The 16,285-nt window shown below is 39.1% G+C and overlaps 2 protein-coding genes and 1 long non-coding RNA gene across 3 annotated transcripts; 1 reads left to right on the top strand and 2 right to left on the bottom strand.

Moving 5' to 3' along the window:
• Positions 1-7,263: 7,263 nt before the first annotated feature.
• On the bottom strand, positions 7,264-8,049 carry LOC144439833 (cyclin-A2-like). The gene has a single exon (XM_078129065.1). The coding sequence runs from the start codon at positions 8,047-8,049 to the stop codon at positions 7,264-7,266; it is 786 nt and encodes a 261-aa protein (XP_077985191.1).
• A 2,774-nt stretch (positions 8,050-10,823) lies between these two features.
• Positions 10,824-15,541, top strand: LOC144440333 (uncharacterized). Its single transcript, XM_078129691.1, has 4 exons — positions 10,824-10,872; positions 13,366-14,025; positions 14,447-14,519; positions 15,081-15,541. Exons 2-4 carry the CDS (start codon positions 13,441-13,443, stop codon positions 15,164-15,166), a joined length of 744 nt encoding a protein of 247 aa, XP_077985817.1. The 5' UTR covers positions 10,824-10,872; positions 13,366-13,440; the 3' UTR covers positions 15,167-15,541.
• Positions 11,315-13,125, bottom strand: LOC144440315 (uncharacterized). Its single transcript, XR_013481182.1, has 3 exons — positions 12,781-13,125; positions 12,519-12,658; positions 11,315-12,255 (listed from the first exon to the last, which is right to left on the bottom strand). It is a non-coding gene; the product is annotated as an uncharacterized LOC144440315 (long non-coding RNA).
• Positions 15,542-16,285: the final 744 nt, after the last annotated feature.

The following is a 16,285-nucleotide window of genomic DNA, read 5'->3' on the forward strand; positions in this document are numbered from 1 at the left end:
ATTTTTTAACATAGGACTACGGGAAAAAAAAATCATTTTTTAGAAGGGGTAAGGGAGATTTTGTCAAAATTTTTAAAAAACCCCGAATTTTGCAATTTGAAAATGACCCTTAAAAATTGCATTAGTATTGTTTATAAAACAAAAGAGTAAGACAAAGCGTTTCTAATTAATAAATTTTATTAATACATATGTCTTGAACATGAACAAGAACAACAATTACGTGTATATTCTATGAGGAGTGTACCACGACCTACAGACCGGGCACGTTAACATCTGTCTTTCGGACTCTGCTACACGGAACAGTCTTTGGTGGCAGTTGTCACAAAAAGCATGACCACACTCTCCAAATACTGAAACAATGTCTGAATAACAGATCTTGCACGTGAACCTCTCTTTTACAATGTCCGAATCCATTTTGGTTTCAGTGATGTTGACTGTGTTGATGGACGGCATGTTCAGATCGTCGTCGTCTGCCCACTCACACACCTCGATTATGGTATTGACACGTTCCTTAAGTTCTGCTAGCACGGAGGACTTCTTCACCAAACCTTCGAGATGTCTGTCGACTTCGTATATGTAAGCAGCATGATTACTGGTGCAGTACGCGTATGAGACTGCTTCTTGCGTCATTGGTGTCCAGTCAGGCTCGAATACCTTGAGACACATGCAATACAGGCTGACAAAGATCACGTACTTGACCCTTTCGTCGTAAGTGATGAAGATTGTTTGACTGCTGTCTTTGTACACTTTCTTGCAAATTGCATTGAAAATATCGAAGTGTCTGCCTCTGTTTCTTGTGACGTCATTGACCATCCTTCGCACCCCGTCGACCATAGACTGTAGTAGCAGATTCGATGATCTCTTGAAGCACCTGGCAGATTTCTTCGAATTAAGGTAGTGACCTAGTAGTAACTTTGATGTGCTAGTGTTGATTACTTCACTGAACGTTTGGACGGTGTAATCGCATTTTTTGCAGAACATAGCCCCTTGACGTAGTGTGTCTATGTAGAGGGCATTGTCTTTCATGAGCACTATGTCTCCCTGTGGACGAGAGAACACCATTTGTCGATGAGCCATAGTGGAGGAAGTGATTGGTGGACGTCAAAGACGCCATATATAAAGGGTCTGTGTGACGTCATATCAAAAAGTTTGTCGTCAGGATTTTTGCTTGAAAATAACGACGTCATAGTTATGTGTGGTGACTAGTTAATATTACGACGTCATTATATCTCTACTACCTTCGACAAAATACTGAAAAGCAATCATCGTGACGTCGTAAATGTCTTGTCTTGACGTCATCATGTTCATTCCGAAACACTATAAATAACGAGGTTGAACACTGTAAAAGTCAATTTGCTTTCCATTAACGAAAAAAATAAAATGGACATAAACAAAGTATTCAGTGATAAATTATTCTGTACATATCACCATGGATTTGGGATTGGCACTAGACTTAACACAGGACAGATTTCCAAGCATGTTCTTGGTAGAGATATTAGATATATGGACAGTATGGTGAAAGAGCTGACATCGCCATCGATAGTTCAGTGTAGAAATACTAAAAACGAAGAGGACGCACACGACGAAAAAGTTATGAATATCGAATGCTTCATGAACAAATACGGCGATTACGTCTTGGCAAGGGACGGATTCTTGTATGAAAATCCCTTCTCCACCGGTTGTCCTGTGAACAACTCGTATAACATTTGGCCTTTGTGCACTCATGAGAAGGCGAGAACAAACAATGGGCTACAGAATAATATCACTGAAGCCATCTATAGGAAAATGGAACGGATATTCAACAATACCAGAGAGGATATGGAAAATTTGAATGCACTATTGGTCATTGCAGAAATCTATGCAGATTTGCAACCGGTCAAATTCTACTGTGTTGTTCATCGTATTGCCCTATTGATGGAATCTTCCGACCAGTTCCGCACAGTGTCGCATGAAGAATTGCAATTTTTAGCGAATCACATCATGGGGTTCAATTCTACAAGTGACGCGGTAAAGTTCAGTGTTTTTAACAGTGTCGATAAAGATGTTACAAAACGAAAGAAAGAAGATTTTCAATCGGACAATTCAAATTTATTCACGTGTAGGATCTGCTTTTCCAACAACGTTTCGGTAGTGGGTGTAAAGTGTGGCCATCTTGTTTGCACACATTGTTACACCAATCTGAAAACGAAAGAGTTGAAGTGTCCATTTTGCAGGGAAATATTCGTACCTTGTCAAATGTTTTACAGTTAAGACGAGTAATTCTTGCTTCATGACGCTAATTTGATATGAGTTGGTACGAAAAGTGTGACGACATATACATGACGTCAAGACTTTTGTTTGAAAATAATGAAATAGAGAACAGTGAATCGTTGTGAACAAGTCATGTTTAAAGAATTTGATTGTTTGTTTGTTTTAAAGTTTTTTTAATGAAATAAAATAGCATCTGCCGAATTTCATTCATGCTTGTGCACGCATTTTCACATATGTGTATGTTTTATTTCGTGTGTTTAGCTAAGCCTGAGACATGCAATGTGTAACGGCATATACGAAAAAAAAGACATTGATTCAGAATAAAAAATGGTTTTATTGTCCGTATATATGCTTCCCGTTAACCAATGTGGTCAGTCAAAGGGTTGACGTCCGTAATGGTGTTGTTGCGACGAGTTATTGATTGGTTTGTTGGTTGATTCATCGCGTTCCTGAATATATGACGTCGGCTACAGAAAGTGTGTCCGGTGTTGTGTTTATGTGCTTTAGTTTTAGGGTCCATTTTGTGCACCATGTATCTGACTTCACACAGAAGTAAAGCAAGTTCTTCGAAAATAACACCCAATGCGTTTTTTATCAACGGCCAACATCTAGTCAAGATTACAATAAGTAAAATGCCTGTTTTGAGCATGAAGTCGAAAAAATACTGCAGTCCCACTATGGCGCAGATGTCACTTGCAAAGGTGGGTTTGCAGTCTCCGTGAACCGATATCCAAAATATCCATTTCAATGGGTAATACAGTAGGTATCGCGTAAGGGTAATAGACTTATACCATTTCAAGTCCTTGCAAACGAAACCTTCCCCAGTTGCTCTCTGGAACCAGTATTTCAAATCGTCCAACCACGTTTTTACATCGCGACATCCATGTTTCGATTTGACAGCCGCCATAGCATTAAAAACGCCAATGTGCCAATCGATTCCAGAGCGAGGCAGTCTTCGAGAGAGACATTTACCGAAATGATTTTTCCACGAACAGTTTTTCGTCCATTTCACTACTCTTACCACCGGATTGATTATCTTGCGTAGAAGACGGACGATGGCTTTTAGTGCGACTCCCAGTGCGTGAATTATCTCGCGGAAAGCCCTGCTTGCAAACGATCCAACAACGCACACTCCCGAAACAACGAGAGCAATAAATAAATACGGTTTCCATGGTGCAAAATTATAAATGGACAGACAGGCTTTCGCTATCCAGCGACGGGGATTCATACGTTTATTTACTTTCCTTCTGTACGATTTGAACTTTGCGGTCGGAGACATGATTATCCTTTCCCCACTGTGTCGTGTGCTGCATGTGCATATGAAATAATTGAGAGAACAAATGGAGTCGTGTATTTATGAGTACTTTAAACAGACGTAGATATACATTTTTTTTCTTTTTTCGTTGGATGTATGAAATGAAATTCCCACCTCATAAATCGCGAGTGGTAAGTGCGCCCTCATATGACGACATTCTACACCAAACGAAGGCAACGGATAACCCTTTCGTGAGAGACGCAAAGAGATTGAAACTATTGGTTGAAACAGATTTGCAAAAGTCAGAACGTCTACAAGGACTGTTTTTGAGAAAGCACACCTACAACGAAAATGCCAATTTTAATGAAGGTAATGACGTCGGAGCACGTTTAAATTGTATCAAACAGATGATAAAAACCGTTGAAATCCTCTGCCGTGAACGAAATTGTACTTTCGAACCCTTTCAGACGTGCATGTATAGAGCCATAATTTTGAGTCGTCTCAGACACGTGTTTGGTGACGAGGCAAAGAAATATTTTGTTGACGTGATGAAACTGTTAGGTATGGTGTCGGAAAACTTTGACGAACAGACAGCCGACAGATCGTCTCTGTTTGAATTACAAAGAAAGATCGAAGAATACGATCAGAAATTCATAGTGACAATGGTGCCACGTCGTAGCGGAAAAAACGCTGCCGGTCAGATCGTCACGACTGCACTGCTTTTGTACGAACCCAATGCTTCCGTCGTAATATGGGCCCAGGATTTAAACTGTGCCGTTTTAAATAAAGAAGTCATTGCTGAAAACCTGTCGATGTTGAAATCCAAAATTGGTTTACCGTTTCAATTTCGTGTGGTGAGCGATTCCGTTATCGTCGTTCAACCCAGTGGACGTAAGAGTCGTTTAAGAGTTAAACCAAACTCACCGGCCGTAAGTATTGTCTTGCTATAGTATCATTGGCTATTTTAAAACAAAAACAAAAACAAAACAAAACAGAGTAGTTGCATGTCTACAATACAAAGAATAAAACAAGGTCGTAAATTAGTATAAATGAGTATTGGCTCTTCATTTCTCGACACTTACTGAAAAACTAGAGATGGAGCAACACCGACAAAACCATAGACGCAAGAATGCAAACCCAAAGAAGTTTCACAAGAGTTTAACGAAACCATCACTTGATTTTCGACCTGTTATCGATAGAAAAGCCATAGAGAGATTGGTCAAAGAAATAGCGTTAGAGAATTCAGCATCACCAAATATACGTTTCCAATACCCAGCAGTGACGTTGTTACATTTAGCAGTGGAGGAGTTTCTAAGTGAACTGTTTCGAGAAAGTGAAATATGTTGCAAGCACGGAGGAAGAAAAGAAATCAACAAACGAGACATTCGTTTGGCAGTGAGACTGATGGGAGTGCGACGGAAACCGTCTGTTTAGTCATTGTTTTAATTTTTTATTGTGGGTACGTGGGGGGAGGGGGTGCCAGAGTTATGGACGAACGAGGGAATTAAATAAAGAAAAAAATCGAAAGAGAAAGAAAAAAAAAATCTTATATTTATGGTATACCACCTCCCTAGATAGATTGCTACACTTATTAGCAGAAAAAGGAAAGTGAATGTCGGATCTTTACCCCAATTTGTTACCGACCCCCGGTAAAAGACCTGACGATTACGGTAGCCATAATGATCTCGTTAAACGTCCACGATGGGGAATTTATCAAAGTCCTAGCGACCCTTACCCTTTTGATACACCGAGATATTACCATCCTTGGAACATACCTAACGTTTACACTCAGACATCGGGACCGAGAGTAGCACCCTTGTTTGCCGAACAGAACAGTCCTGATTCGCGAACGATCAGAGAACACTGCCACGACATCATATGCAGCCATTTGTTTTTTGATAGAGATATTGGGAATTTCTTCCAAAGGGGTGATTTCTTGCTCATGTACTCGGGGCCCGAACGCATTACTTTCAACACTGAAGAGAACGTGCTGTCGTTACCTAAACAACGCCCCTGCCAGAGAACAGATGTAAAAAAAGTCGTTCCATTGTCGTTGCTACAGGAACTGATAGAGAAAAAAATTTCAAGTGAACGGACCTCTTACAAGTGGAAGTCGGAAAACAACAGTATAACAGACTACCACAGCTACATTCAGTTCGTGAACAAGCACTGGGGAAACGGCTCCATGGAGTTGCTTTTGAGCCTACTTTATTCGCCCGAAGTGTTTATCCAGTGTTTTACACCGATCGGGTTCATGAAATCCTTCAATGGGGTGAATGTGTATCACGGCGAACATTTGCCTTTGGTCACCTGTCAGTATTCGGGTAAGATGGAAATATCACCCGTACCCACAGTGCATACATCTGGTAAAGGTCGTGTAGCTTCGAATTCTGTTACTTACTCGGGTGCCAAACTGAATTATGTTGTGGGAATGAAATCGAACGGCGTTAACGACACGTTTAATTATGTGTACCCCGCTCTCGTTCATTCTGACGATGACAACGTAGTTAGTCAATGTAAAAGTCTCATGTTCTGTCAAAAAACCAAACAAGGAATGCCAACACCTTGCTTCGTTAAAAATCTGGGATCGTTCGCCCTCAACTATCAATACACTGCCGGCACGCCCCAGTCCAAACAACCCAGAGTTGATTTAAACATGCAGAAAGACTATACGAAAGTGTATGTTTGACGAATAAATTTGCTGTTTCGAGTCGTATACATCACAAACTCCAACATGCTTGTTATTGCGCATGCGTATTATATATATTTATCTAATGCGCAATTGACAAAAAGCCACCAGATTTTTGTCTGAATAAAACAAATAAACAAACAAGTCGTGTTTGCCGTGTTCTGTTTTATTTCAATAAATACCATCAATATATCCTATATGATCTGGTCGACACAGTCTGAATGAACAAGCCCAGTGCAATTTTCTGTCACAATCAATCAAACAATATAATCTTGTCATCTCCTATGTATACACGAATGGGTCGTTGTCATAGCTTAGGGAACTGTTGAAGACTGTACTCGATCGCCACATCGAAGGTTCATGCGGGGAACACATTCTTTCCAATTATAAGAGCATCAAGAAATGGTTTCATAATCAAGAAGTCTGCTGCGATTGTTACTTCTTTGATGTTTTCATCACATAATGTGAAGTTTTTCGTTCTAAGATTGTCATCTCTGTAATATATTACATCGTCGATCTTTTCGTGAATTGCAAAGTGAATAAAGAGATGCCAAAATTCCTCTGGGATGTAGTTCATTTTCAGTGAACTTAAATCAATGCCATCACGAGCAGCAATATTGTGGAAACGAATATATCCGCCCAGAAAGGGGATGTGCATCTCGAGACGTTCGACAGGTAGAGAGTAACACTCCTTACCTACAAACAGACGTATTCTTTCGTCCATACTTTGAAGGGTGGCAATGTCGTTTCACTTTAAATATATTAAATAGTCCTTCCATTTATACTAAAGAGTGCAATTCGCGTTAGGGCAATTATTGAACATTTAAATATTTTATTGGGATCCAATTTACTAAGTTTTGCATTTTGCCGGTTATCTTGATATGATTAGGATATTCCATTGTTTGGTGGGGGAGATGTAGTTGTAAGATGTAGGTGAAACTGTGTACGCATGTCATTAAAAAGCAAGCAGTGTAAATCAATCAATCTTTATTGCATAAAGACATACCATGTGTTACCTGTATCGGTATGGAAGTTTACAAGAAGAAAAAAAAAATATTCGAGGAAAACATCACGATGTAACACATGAATCGTCAGTGTATATTCTCACAGGAGACCATTCGATACTGACACGAGTCTGATCCACTTGGAATTGTGACATTTCGTTCAAACGCTTTACATCAATGTCGTGTTTCTCAAAGACGCCGTGTAGATCTCCTTTGACACAGTTTCGAAGGACGTATACAAACTCGTAGTGGCAAAAATCGTATTTGTCCTGTACATATGTTGATTTTTCCTCATTCGTTGAAAACAGTAACGATTTTGCAATTTCAAAAGCAATCATAGCCAGCTTTCGTGCATCGTAATTAACTGTCATTTCATAATCCATGATAACTACGTCGACCATCAAGTGTGTGAGTTGAATGTGTGTCGAACTGCTTTCGTTTTCGTCCAAAATCTCGTCCGCACAACACAGCGACGTCTTCCACGACGACACGTCGAAGTTCAAAGTATACAGAATGTGGAGTTCCATGTCCACGAGTTGTTGCAATGTGTAACTGTTGGCTGTCGCGTACAACATATCACTGGCTGTGCGAATATGAACTTCTTCGAATTTCATTGCGATGAAAAGACTTGCTGTACCAACAAGTTGAAGACTTTCTTTGTCGACTGTTTTGTGTGCAAGATAACGATCAAACAAATTCACTGCAATGTGTAATGTCTGTGAATTCATTTCGTAATCCTTGGCCACCTGGAAAAGCCAGTTGATAACGATAGTTCGCATGTATGCTGCGATAAATGGTTGTCGATCAATGTAGTCGGAAACAGTTTTCACTTCATATGTCGTCCTCTCCATGATATTGTTAACATTGTGAATAGGTTTGTGCTGTGTCATTATAAAACACCCACGACTCTGTTTTGTGACGTCCGCGATGTCAGTTATAGCATCCTATTAATAAAATAAGAGTAAAAAAAAGTGTATATTTATATGCATGTTGGTTTACATTTTCGTAGTTGATGCGAGTTTTATCTATATATCATGTCGGACAGATACAATGCAAGGCATATGGTGAATTGGGTTCTCCTAAGAAAAGCTGACAATCATATTTATGCCTTACAAAAAGGAGAATATCCACAGTTGACCAGACTGATCGAATTTACGTTAAATGATAAATCATCAGAGAGCCTAGCTATCAGTGCTACGGTTATCCTCTCACTTGCAACAAACACTTGTTTGTTTGACCATTACGAAACAATTAGTGCAATTGCGGGAATGTGGCTTAAAGGTTACCGGAATGCAAAATTGAGACAGACACTTCTTAAATTGCATCACCAGTTGTTAAACTGGGTCGCATTGAGTTCACTTGCCAATCTCAAACTAAAAACTCGATTCTGGACGCCTACAAACCTCTGCCGAACAGATACAGAAGCACTAACTTTTCTTTTGGGAAGAGTGTTTTACGTACAAGCCGTAATCCCCGACAACACAAAGTTGGCCGCTCTTGGAAAATGTCATATTGAATTGCAACATTACAGTAACTGTGATATTTGCAGATCGAAGGGAGTAAATCAGAAATAAATTTGCGAATACAGAGAAAATATATCTTACATCGATAGAATGAAACAACTTGAATTGTATGTAGTTGGTGGACGTGCCGTCATATAGTATTCATGGCGATGTCGCAGCCGTAATCCCCGACAACACAAAGTTGGCCGCTCTTGGAAAATGTCATATTGAATTGCAACATTACAGTAACTGTGATATTTGCAGATCGAAGGGAGTAAATCAGAAATAAATTTGCGAATACAGAGAAAATATATCTTACATCGATAGAATGAAACAACTTGAATTGTATGTAGTGGGTGGACGTGCCATCATAGTATTCATGGCGATGTCGCATAGGTAACTTGATAACGGCGCACTTATGAGAAAATTATGACGTCGACGTCGTTCGTAAACGTGCAATCACATCGCGTAATGTTTGTGATCGACATGACGATAAATAAAATATTGTAAAAAAAAAAAAAAAACAATAAACGACGTCACTCTTCAGATCGTAGTTGTCGTGACGTCACGATGTTGTCCGTTTTACATTTGGGTCGTTTCCAGTCATGTACGTCGAGTGTCGTGACGTCACTTTCCCTCTCCTATACATGTATATAAAGGTCTCAGTAGCACCACATACGTTCACACATCCTTGAACACTGACAAGAACTAGACTCATGCCATGGCTCACACAATGGATGTAAGCGTGTTAAACGTTCTTATCGCAAACAACTTGGTTGTTTCGAGAGAAATCGAATCAATATATTGCACGGGCTGTGATTTCACAAGCAGGTACATGGAAGACGCAGAAGACATACCTGACCTCCTTTTGGAACATTATATGTTTTCAACTCAATCAACGAGGTGTTTCACTCAAAGTTTAAATGCAAGTTTGAGGAACATGGCAAGACTCGCAGAAGACATGAGATATAACATTGCGAAACCTCGTAACGCATGGGCCAAGCTTTACAACCAAGTGTGTGTTGACACCTGTCGTCAAAGGCCAACTGCCCCACTGTTGGTACCACTTGTAATTTATATCATAACGCGATGTGTTTTCAACCCAACAACAACGACTATTTCAACACGCGAAGTTCTTGATGGTATAGACTCTCGTGCAGTACGTTTGACGGAATACAGTGAGTCTCTCGATAGACTAAGCGTGCATTTATTTGAAATAATCCCTCATAGAGAAGTACGTGGAGTTCTTTTCAACCAAGCTATGCGTATCTGCCAGAGAGAGGCCGAAAAACGACGTCGTAGAGAACAGTTGTTATTAGCTGCTGATAACACTATCGGGCAACAAGCTAACGATGGAGAAGAGCTCGAGGAAGCAGACGTTCAAATCCTTTTTGTCGTGAACGCACGTGGAGTGGTTGAAATTGAAAGTCATGAAGAACCGAACACTGAACAATCTGTCGTCGCTAATAATAACGATGACGTTCAAGAAACTTTTTCCGACGAAGATATTAATGTTGATGAAGACAAAACGAAAGATAAACACCGTGAGAGTAACAACAAAAGTACATTGGACAATTTTACTTGTAAGATTTGCTACATGAGTACTGTTTCGGTAGTAGGGGTCAAGTGTGGCCATCTCGTGTGTACGCACTGTTACACCAATCTGAGTACGACAGAGAAAGAGATAAACTGTCCGTTTTGTAGGAAAATATTCGTACCTTGCAAAATGTTCTACAGTTAAGAGCTCGATGTATTTGCAATTTTTATGTGTATAAAATATGTATAAAAGAATTAGTACAATGTATATTGTTTCAATTTGACTTGTATAAGAAAAGAAAAATCTTGGAATTTGTATGAATAAATTTGACCAGTATTCTAATCACACAATCTCAAGTATGCATTTAATATGATTCGTATTTGGATGAGAAGAACTTGATAACTTGATGTCGAAATGTGAGAATGAAGAATGTAACACATGGGGTCTGTTAATAAATTCGTTGGTTTATTTGCACGTAAACAAAAGAAAAAAACGGGCTACGCCGTGTGATGGCGCTGTTCAACGAACATTGTGTTTTGGCGCCAAAAAGTTACTGTCCAACTATTTCATTTTATGCTTTGGAAGACAAGTTGACAATTGACACGAGTGTTTTTCGGAAAGTTTGTGAACACGAGGTATTTGGAATAATCGTTATCCTTTTCTAATAGGTAGCAAAACGCATTCAAAGATTTCAACATTGCTGTAACTTGGTGTTCTAATTTTCGCTCAAAAACATACTCATCTTGTGAAGACATGTTTAAGTAAGGAAAACATCACAATGTTAATATATACACACAATCACCCTCACATCGTCAGTTATAAATATATATACATATATTTGTCTGGACTGGTGTACAATGTTTGGGTTTGGGAAAAAATGTACACTTTTCAACTTATTGCCAGGGGAAGAAAAAAAATGGAGATGAGATGGGATGGGATGGGAATGTGTCGATTAAAGTGTTTAATCTCTTCCACTGTGTACACACACACATAGACAGACACCACCAAACATCACCAATAACACAGACATGCAAGATATTTAGAACTAAAAGTGAAACTTTAATTTGTGTATCCCAATGCTATTACATGATTTTGCATTTGATAGTTAAATAACAAAATCCGTCATGCGATACTATATATGGAGAACTTTTACGCGATCGACCTAACATTTATTATACAATGAAAGGGATCATCGATGAAAACGCTAGAGATCACCTCGAAGTCTGGATGGACAATAAGGCCTGTGTACTGTACAGCGTTGCTTGAGAACTTTGCTAAGAACAGTGTGGAGATCTCTGTGACAATGCCAACGGCCAATCAGTTTGTTGTTTTTACACAAACACTCACATCGTCTGTAAGAAGTTTGAAAATTTATCCATTTAGCATTAGCACGGTTATGGAACGGTTTAATAAACCTTTCTGCTTTTAAGCAAGGACGTTCGTAGTTACAACGACATTTGTAACCCACGTGTAAAAAACTACACTGGAATACTTTCTCCTCTGGAAGCCAAGTCCCGTTAAACTTGTATGACACAGAATACCTGTCGCACTCAAGAAGTCTTCCGAAACTCGAAATTTCTTTGGAAAATATACAGCGAGATATAACTAGCAAGAAAATAACAATAAAATTGTTTTTACACATCATCTGTTTAGGCAAAGAGTTAACTAAAACGTTTAAGTATTGAAACACAGTGAACTTTCATCAAAACACCCGTAATGTTTCTATTATATTTTCACAAAACAATGTCCACGATTTTTTTAAGAGGTCAGCAATGTCTTGAAAATACAGATAAACATAAAGAGTTCTTTATTACGGCGAAGTTTCATAGTGTTCGTGTTTCAAACAAAATACCGTATCGTAGTCACCTGTTGTCTTGAATATGTCACATCTGGAAAGGCTTGGATCCACACCGGCGGTAGTGTTATTATCAGGCAGAAGAGGACGACATGACATTGGGACCATATGAAACGGTTCTTACATTTGTTGGCAGTTAACGGGAACGAAAATGCTCGTGACACTGAAATAAAAGAGAGAGAGAGAGAGAGAGAGAGAGAGAGAGAGAGAGAGAGAGAGAGAGAGAGAGAGAAATTATTAAAAATCCATACGACGATGACACTTGAAGAAATAATTTTAAAAAATCTACATGTCAGCCATTTTGCCATTATTAAGGCAGGAACAATTTGAAAGGTGAAGTATTCCCTCCCCCCCCCCCCCCAAAAAAAAAAATCAAATCAAACACACGAGTCAATTGCATTGGAAATTTGGAATGAAAATGCATACCTTTTAGTTATTGGCCAAGTTTTAACGGTCTCGTCAAAGTCCACACAGCTTTCAGCAATCGGAAGAGGGAACGCTACGTAAATTGGAGAGGTATTTAGCGGTAACCTTGCTTGAGCAATCAGTCCATGATGCGTGCAACACTGAAATTAAAATAAATACATAAACAGGTAAATGTCATGTTATATGACAACACAAGTGACTGTTTGGTAAGAAGATGAAGGGGGTTGGGGTGATGATAAACCGACGGTGATAGTTAGCTCACCTTTGTATAGGAAATGATGTTTTCCTTAGACGTGAATCCTGCATGGAAATGAGGACTACAACACCCAAGTATCAATGAAGAAGCGACTGAAGTCATATTCTTAGTATCTTCACGCCCAGGAAAATCCGGCTATGCTATTTTGTAGGAGACATTTTTTGGCGACGTCACGTTGTACAGTTGTCTACGTATACAACGCTCCTCCATAACTATGACTGAGTCTTGGTGCACGCTCATATTATAGGAAGAGAGTATTGTCATACAGGGTGGCATGTCAATGTCAAGGTGTCCAATGTACTAGCGATGGCTATGTTTATGAGGCGAGCTAGACATGTATAGCACACGAACACACACGTATAAACGAAATGGAATAGTCGAATATACTTTGATTAATATGTCTGGGTTTTTATTGACCACGACGTGGGTTACTTGTTTATCATGTACAGGAAGGCGCCACAACACAAATCATATGACGTGAATAGATACAATGTTTCTTATTCGGTGACATGGAACATTTCCTGCATTTATCTAATGTTGGTTGCCGTGACTGTTTTCATCCTAACTCTGATAAACTTCATTTTTATACAGCACTCTGCCGGAATAAAGAAGTAAAAACAAACCACGTAGCAACATATTTGCCGTCTGTGAAGGCAAAATCTAAATATGGCCGTCGATTGTGATAAACGTACGCGTGGCAATGGAAGCGTATCTATGGATCCACGGATACCACACCGAAGCTGTTCTTACGAGTCAACTGGGAACAGCGACTCTGAGTCCGATGAAACCACAGAGTTCCCCCCTCGGCGTAGTATTCAAAATGCAGACTTGTCCATATTTTGTGACCAGTTATCACAAACGGTGGGGTCAGCTGAAAATTTCAGAAAAATTATCACAGAACGTTGTGGACATAATGAGTTCGTAGGTGTTGGGAAATCGGACTTAATCATACATCCAGGTTTCAGAGGAACACTAGAATCCATAAAGTGGGAGTTTGAAATGGTTTATACGGGGAAGAAACTTTACATGGTTGGATATTTAGACGAACTAGGGTCGGACACTTTTATTATGCTTGACGACGATGGTAAAGTGTATAAAGCCGACGATTCATTATTGTACTTGGTTGGAGACAACTTCTGTAACTACTTAAAGAATGGCCCAAACACCGAGGAGTCATTCTACGATTATTATGGCCATCGTGACCAAACAAAGAGTCTTCCGTGTGCAGGATTTGGCACGTATGATGACGAGGTAACTATGTACAAGTCATAACAAAGTAGGCATGTTGGAAATTTAAACACACACACACACACACACACACACAGAAACAAAAAAAAATCAACGACATCAACGAGTGCATATAATTTATAAAGCAAAGTTAGATTTGCAACACCGTTCACCAAAGATGTTTTGTGTCCATATATCCATTCTAGTTTTGGGTTGTATGTTATAATATTCACATCAGCATTTAAACAAGTCGTTGGAGTGTCCATTCTATGTCGATAGCATGCTGTGAAGATGTGTGATAGTGATATATACCTAAAAACGACCGGCCCAGAGAAACTACCACTTGTAAAATGTCCCCGTGCTTAAGAACGATTTTTTTACTATAAAATATTTTCACAATATATATATATATATACACCAGAATTTCCGTTTTACTTATTAACAGCTGGCATACTTAGATGAGCTTGGCAAAACTGACACATATTGTGCTGGCAAGAACAGTGGTGCAGATAACGTAGGTAGGTGACTCTAGACTGTTAATTACTTTCTGAAATTCATACCAAACCACACTAAGTTTGATTGGCACCACCAACAAGTTAATATTCGAGTACAAAATAATTCTTTTGTACAATACGTTTATCATACGTGTTTCATGACAAAATTGACCTTATATGACTTGTGTGCATTGTGGTTAGTTCTGTAACAATTCGTTATTGTTGATTGCTTCGTTTACTTTAACAGCAAAGATTCGGCCTAGTGTCTGTCTTGTGTGTACCCCTGAAAGGACCAGTGACTGGCTCTATAGAAATGGATTATGTTAGTGAAACCGGTGTACATGTAAAAAGTAACATTGCACAACTAAAACACAACTGATGGAACGAGGTCACGATATGTACTTAAATATGTACTTAAAAAGTCAAATACATTGTTTGCCATTCACGAGGTAATTTTAAGAATTTTTAGTCATTCGATACTCCTGACCAACCATTTGGTAGTGTATTTCGTTCGAGTTTGTACCCTACACCTCAATCTTTCTCTATATAATCATAAAAAAACTTTTTATTTAAAAAAAATTGCAGGAAGCTTTCTAGAAGTCAAAAGAGAAGTCCTGAATCAGGAATGTGAAGAGATGGCAGATTTGTTTGGGCGCAAATTTACGAGCTGAAAATGTCTATCTAGCAGCTGTTGTTTTCACCCTTCATGACGACGCGACACACCTACGTACTAACGCATGTGACCTCTTCAGGTTTTACTGCCTTGTCGACCAACCAACTTGTAAACATATTTTGCTTTTATGGTGAATTTGTCAACTGTGACTCTCTGTTAGCCGTTCAAATTGATATGGCATTGTGGAATAAAATAATACAAATGATATAACAATGCGAATTTATAATGCGTCCTTCCTCCTGAGAACACTCACAATTATTACCCCTGGCATGGATCAATGTTTTATTCAGTGTATAGGGATTTGATATGTTTGCTCTCTGGCTACTTTGTTGCTTAGTTGACTATATTGTAATTTTGGGCGAATGTAGTGTCAAGCAGGTAATATTTATATACATTACTCTGAATAAAGTTTGAATTAATCGTTCCAAAATAACCTCTCTATGAACACCCAGTGTCTGTTCAGTGCTTGAATGAATGACTGTGTGAACAGAGAAGTCGGCGGTGCATTGACATGAGACCTGCATGTGCATGTATATTAGGCCACGGGAGACATATTGATTGAGGTGTTGCGATACTCATGATGCGGGGAGAGGGTCGCTATACTGAGATGGAAGGTAGAGAATTGCTCAAAACAATATGTCTTATATCATGTCTAAACTAAGTGGAAGTCAAGAGGATATGAGACCTGCTAATAAGCAAGAACAGTTTGAAAAATATAATGTGAGTGTGGAATTTTAATGATAGCAATCGCTTTGGAGTCATGAACGATATTTTCCACCATGTGTGCATGTTTTGAGGAGCTAACAAATACTGGCATTGCAGGACTTGTATAGAAAGGCCTGTGACCACAACGTCTTTTATCAGTGGTGTAAAATGACAAATGAAAACTGCCTTTGAAGGTGCCGAAAAAAGTCTACTTCTAAGCTTATCACTAAATAAACTGACAAACATTGTTACAAAAACAACACACGGCCCCGCTGATGTAGGTGCATGCAGGGTTTTATCTAAACAACCAATCAGGCGACAGGTATACAAAAGCATGTAGTGACGTCACATTTTTTCGTTCAAGACAACCAATCACAGACTTTGTTGGCCTGTCATTGATACTTCTGACAGT

Source organism: Glandiceps talaboti, chromosome 9, assembly GCF_964340395.1.
Source record: "Glandiceps talaboti chromosome 9, keGlaTala1.1, whole genome shotgun sequence".
NCBI lineage: Eukaryota > Metazoa > Hemichordata > Enteropneusta > Spengelidae > Glandiceps > Glandiceps talaboti.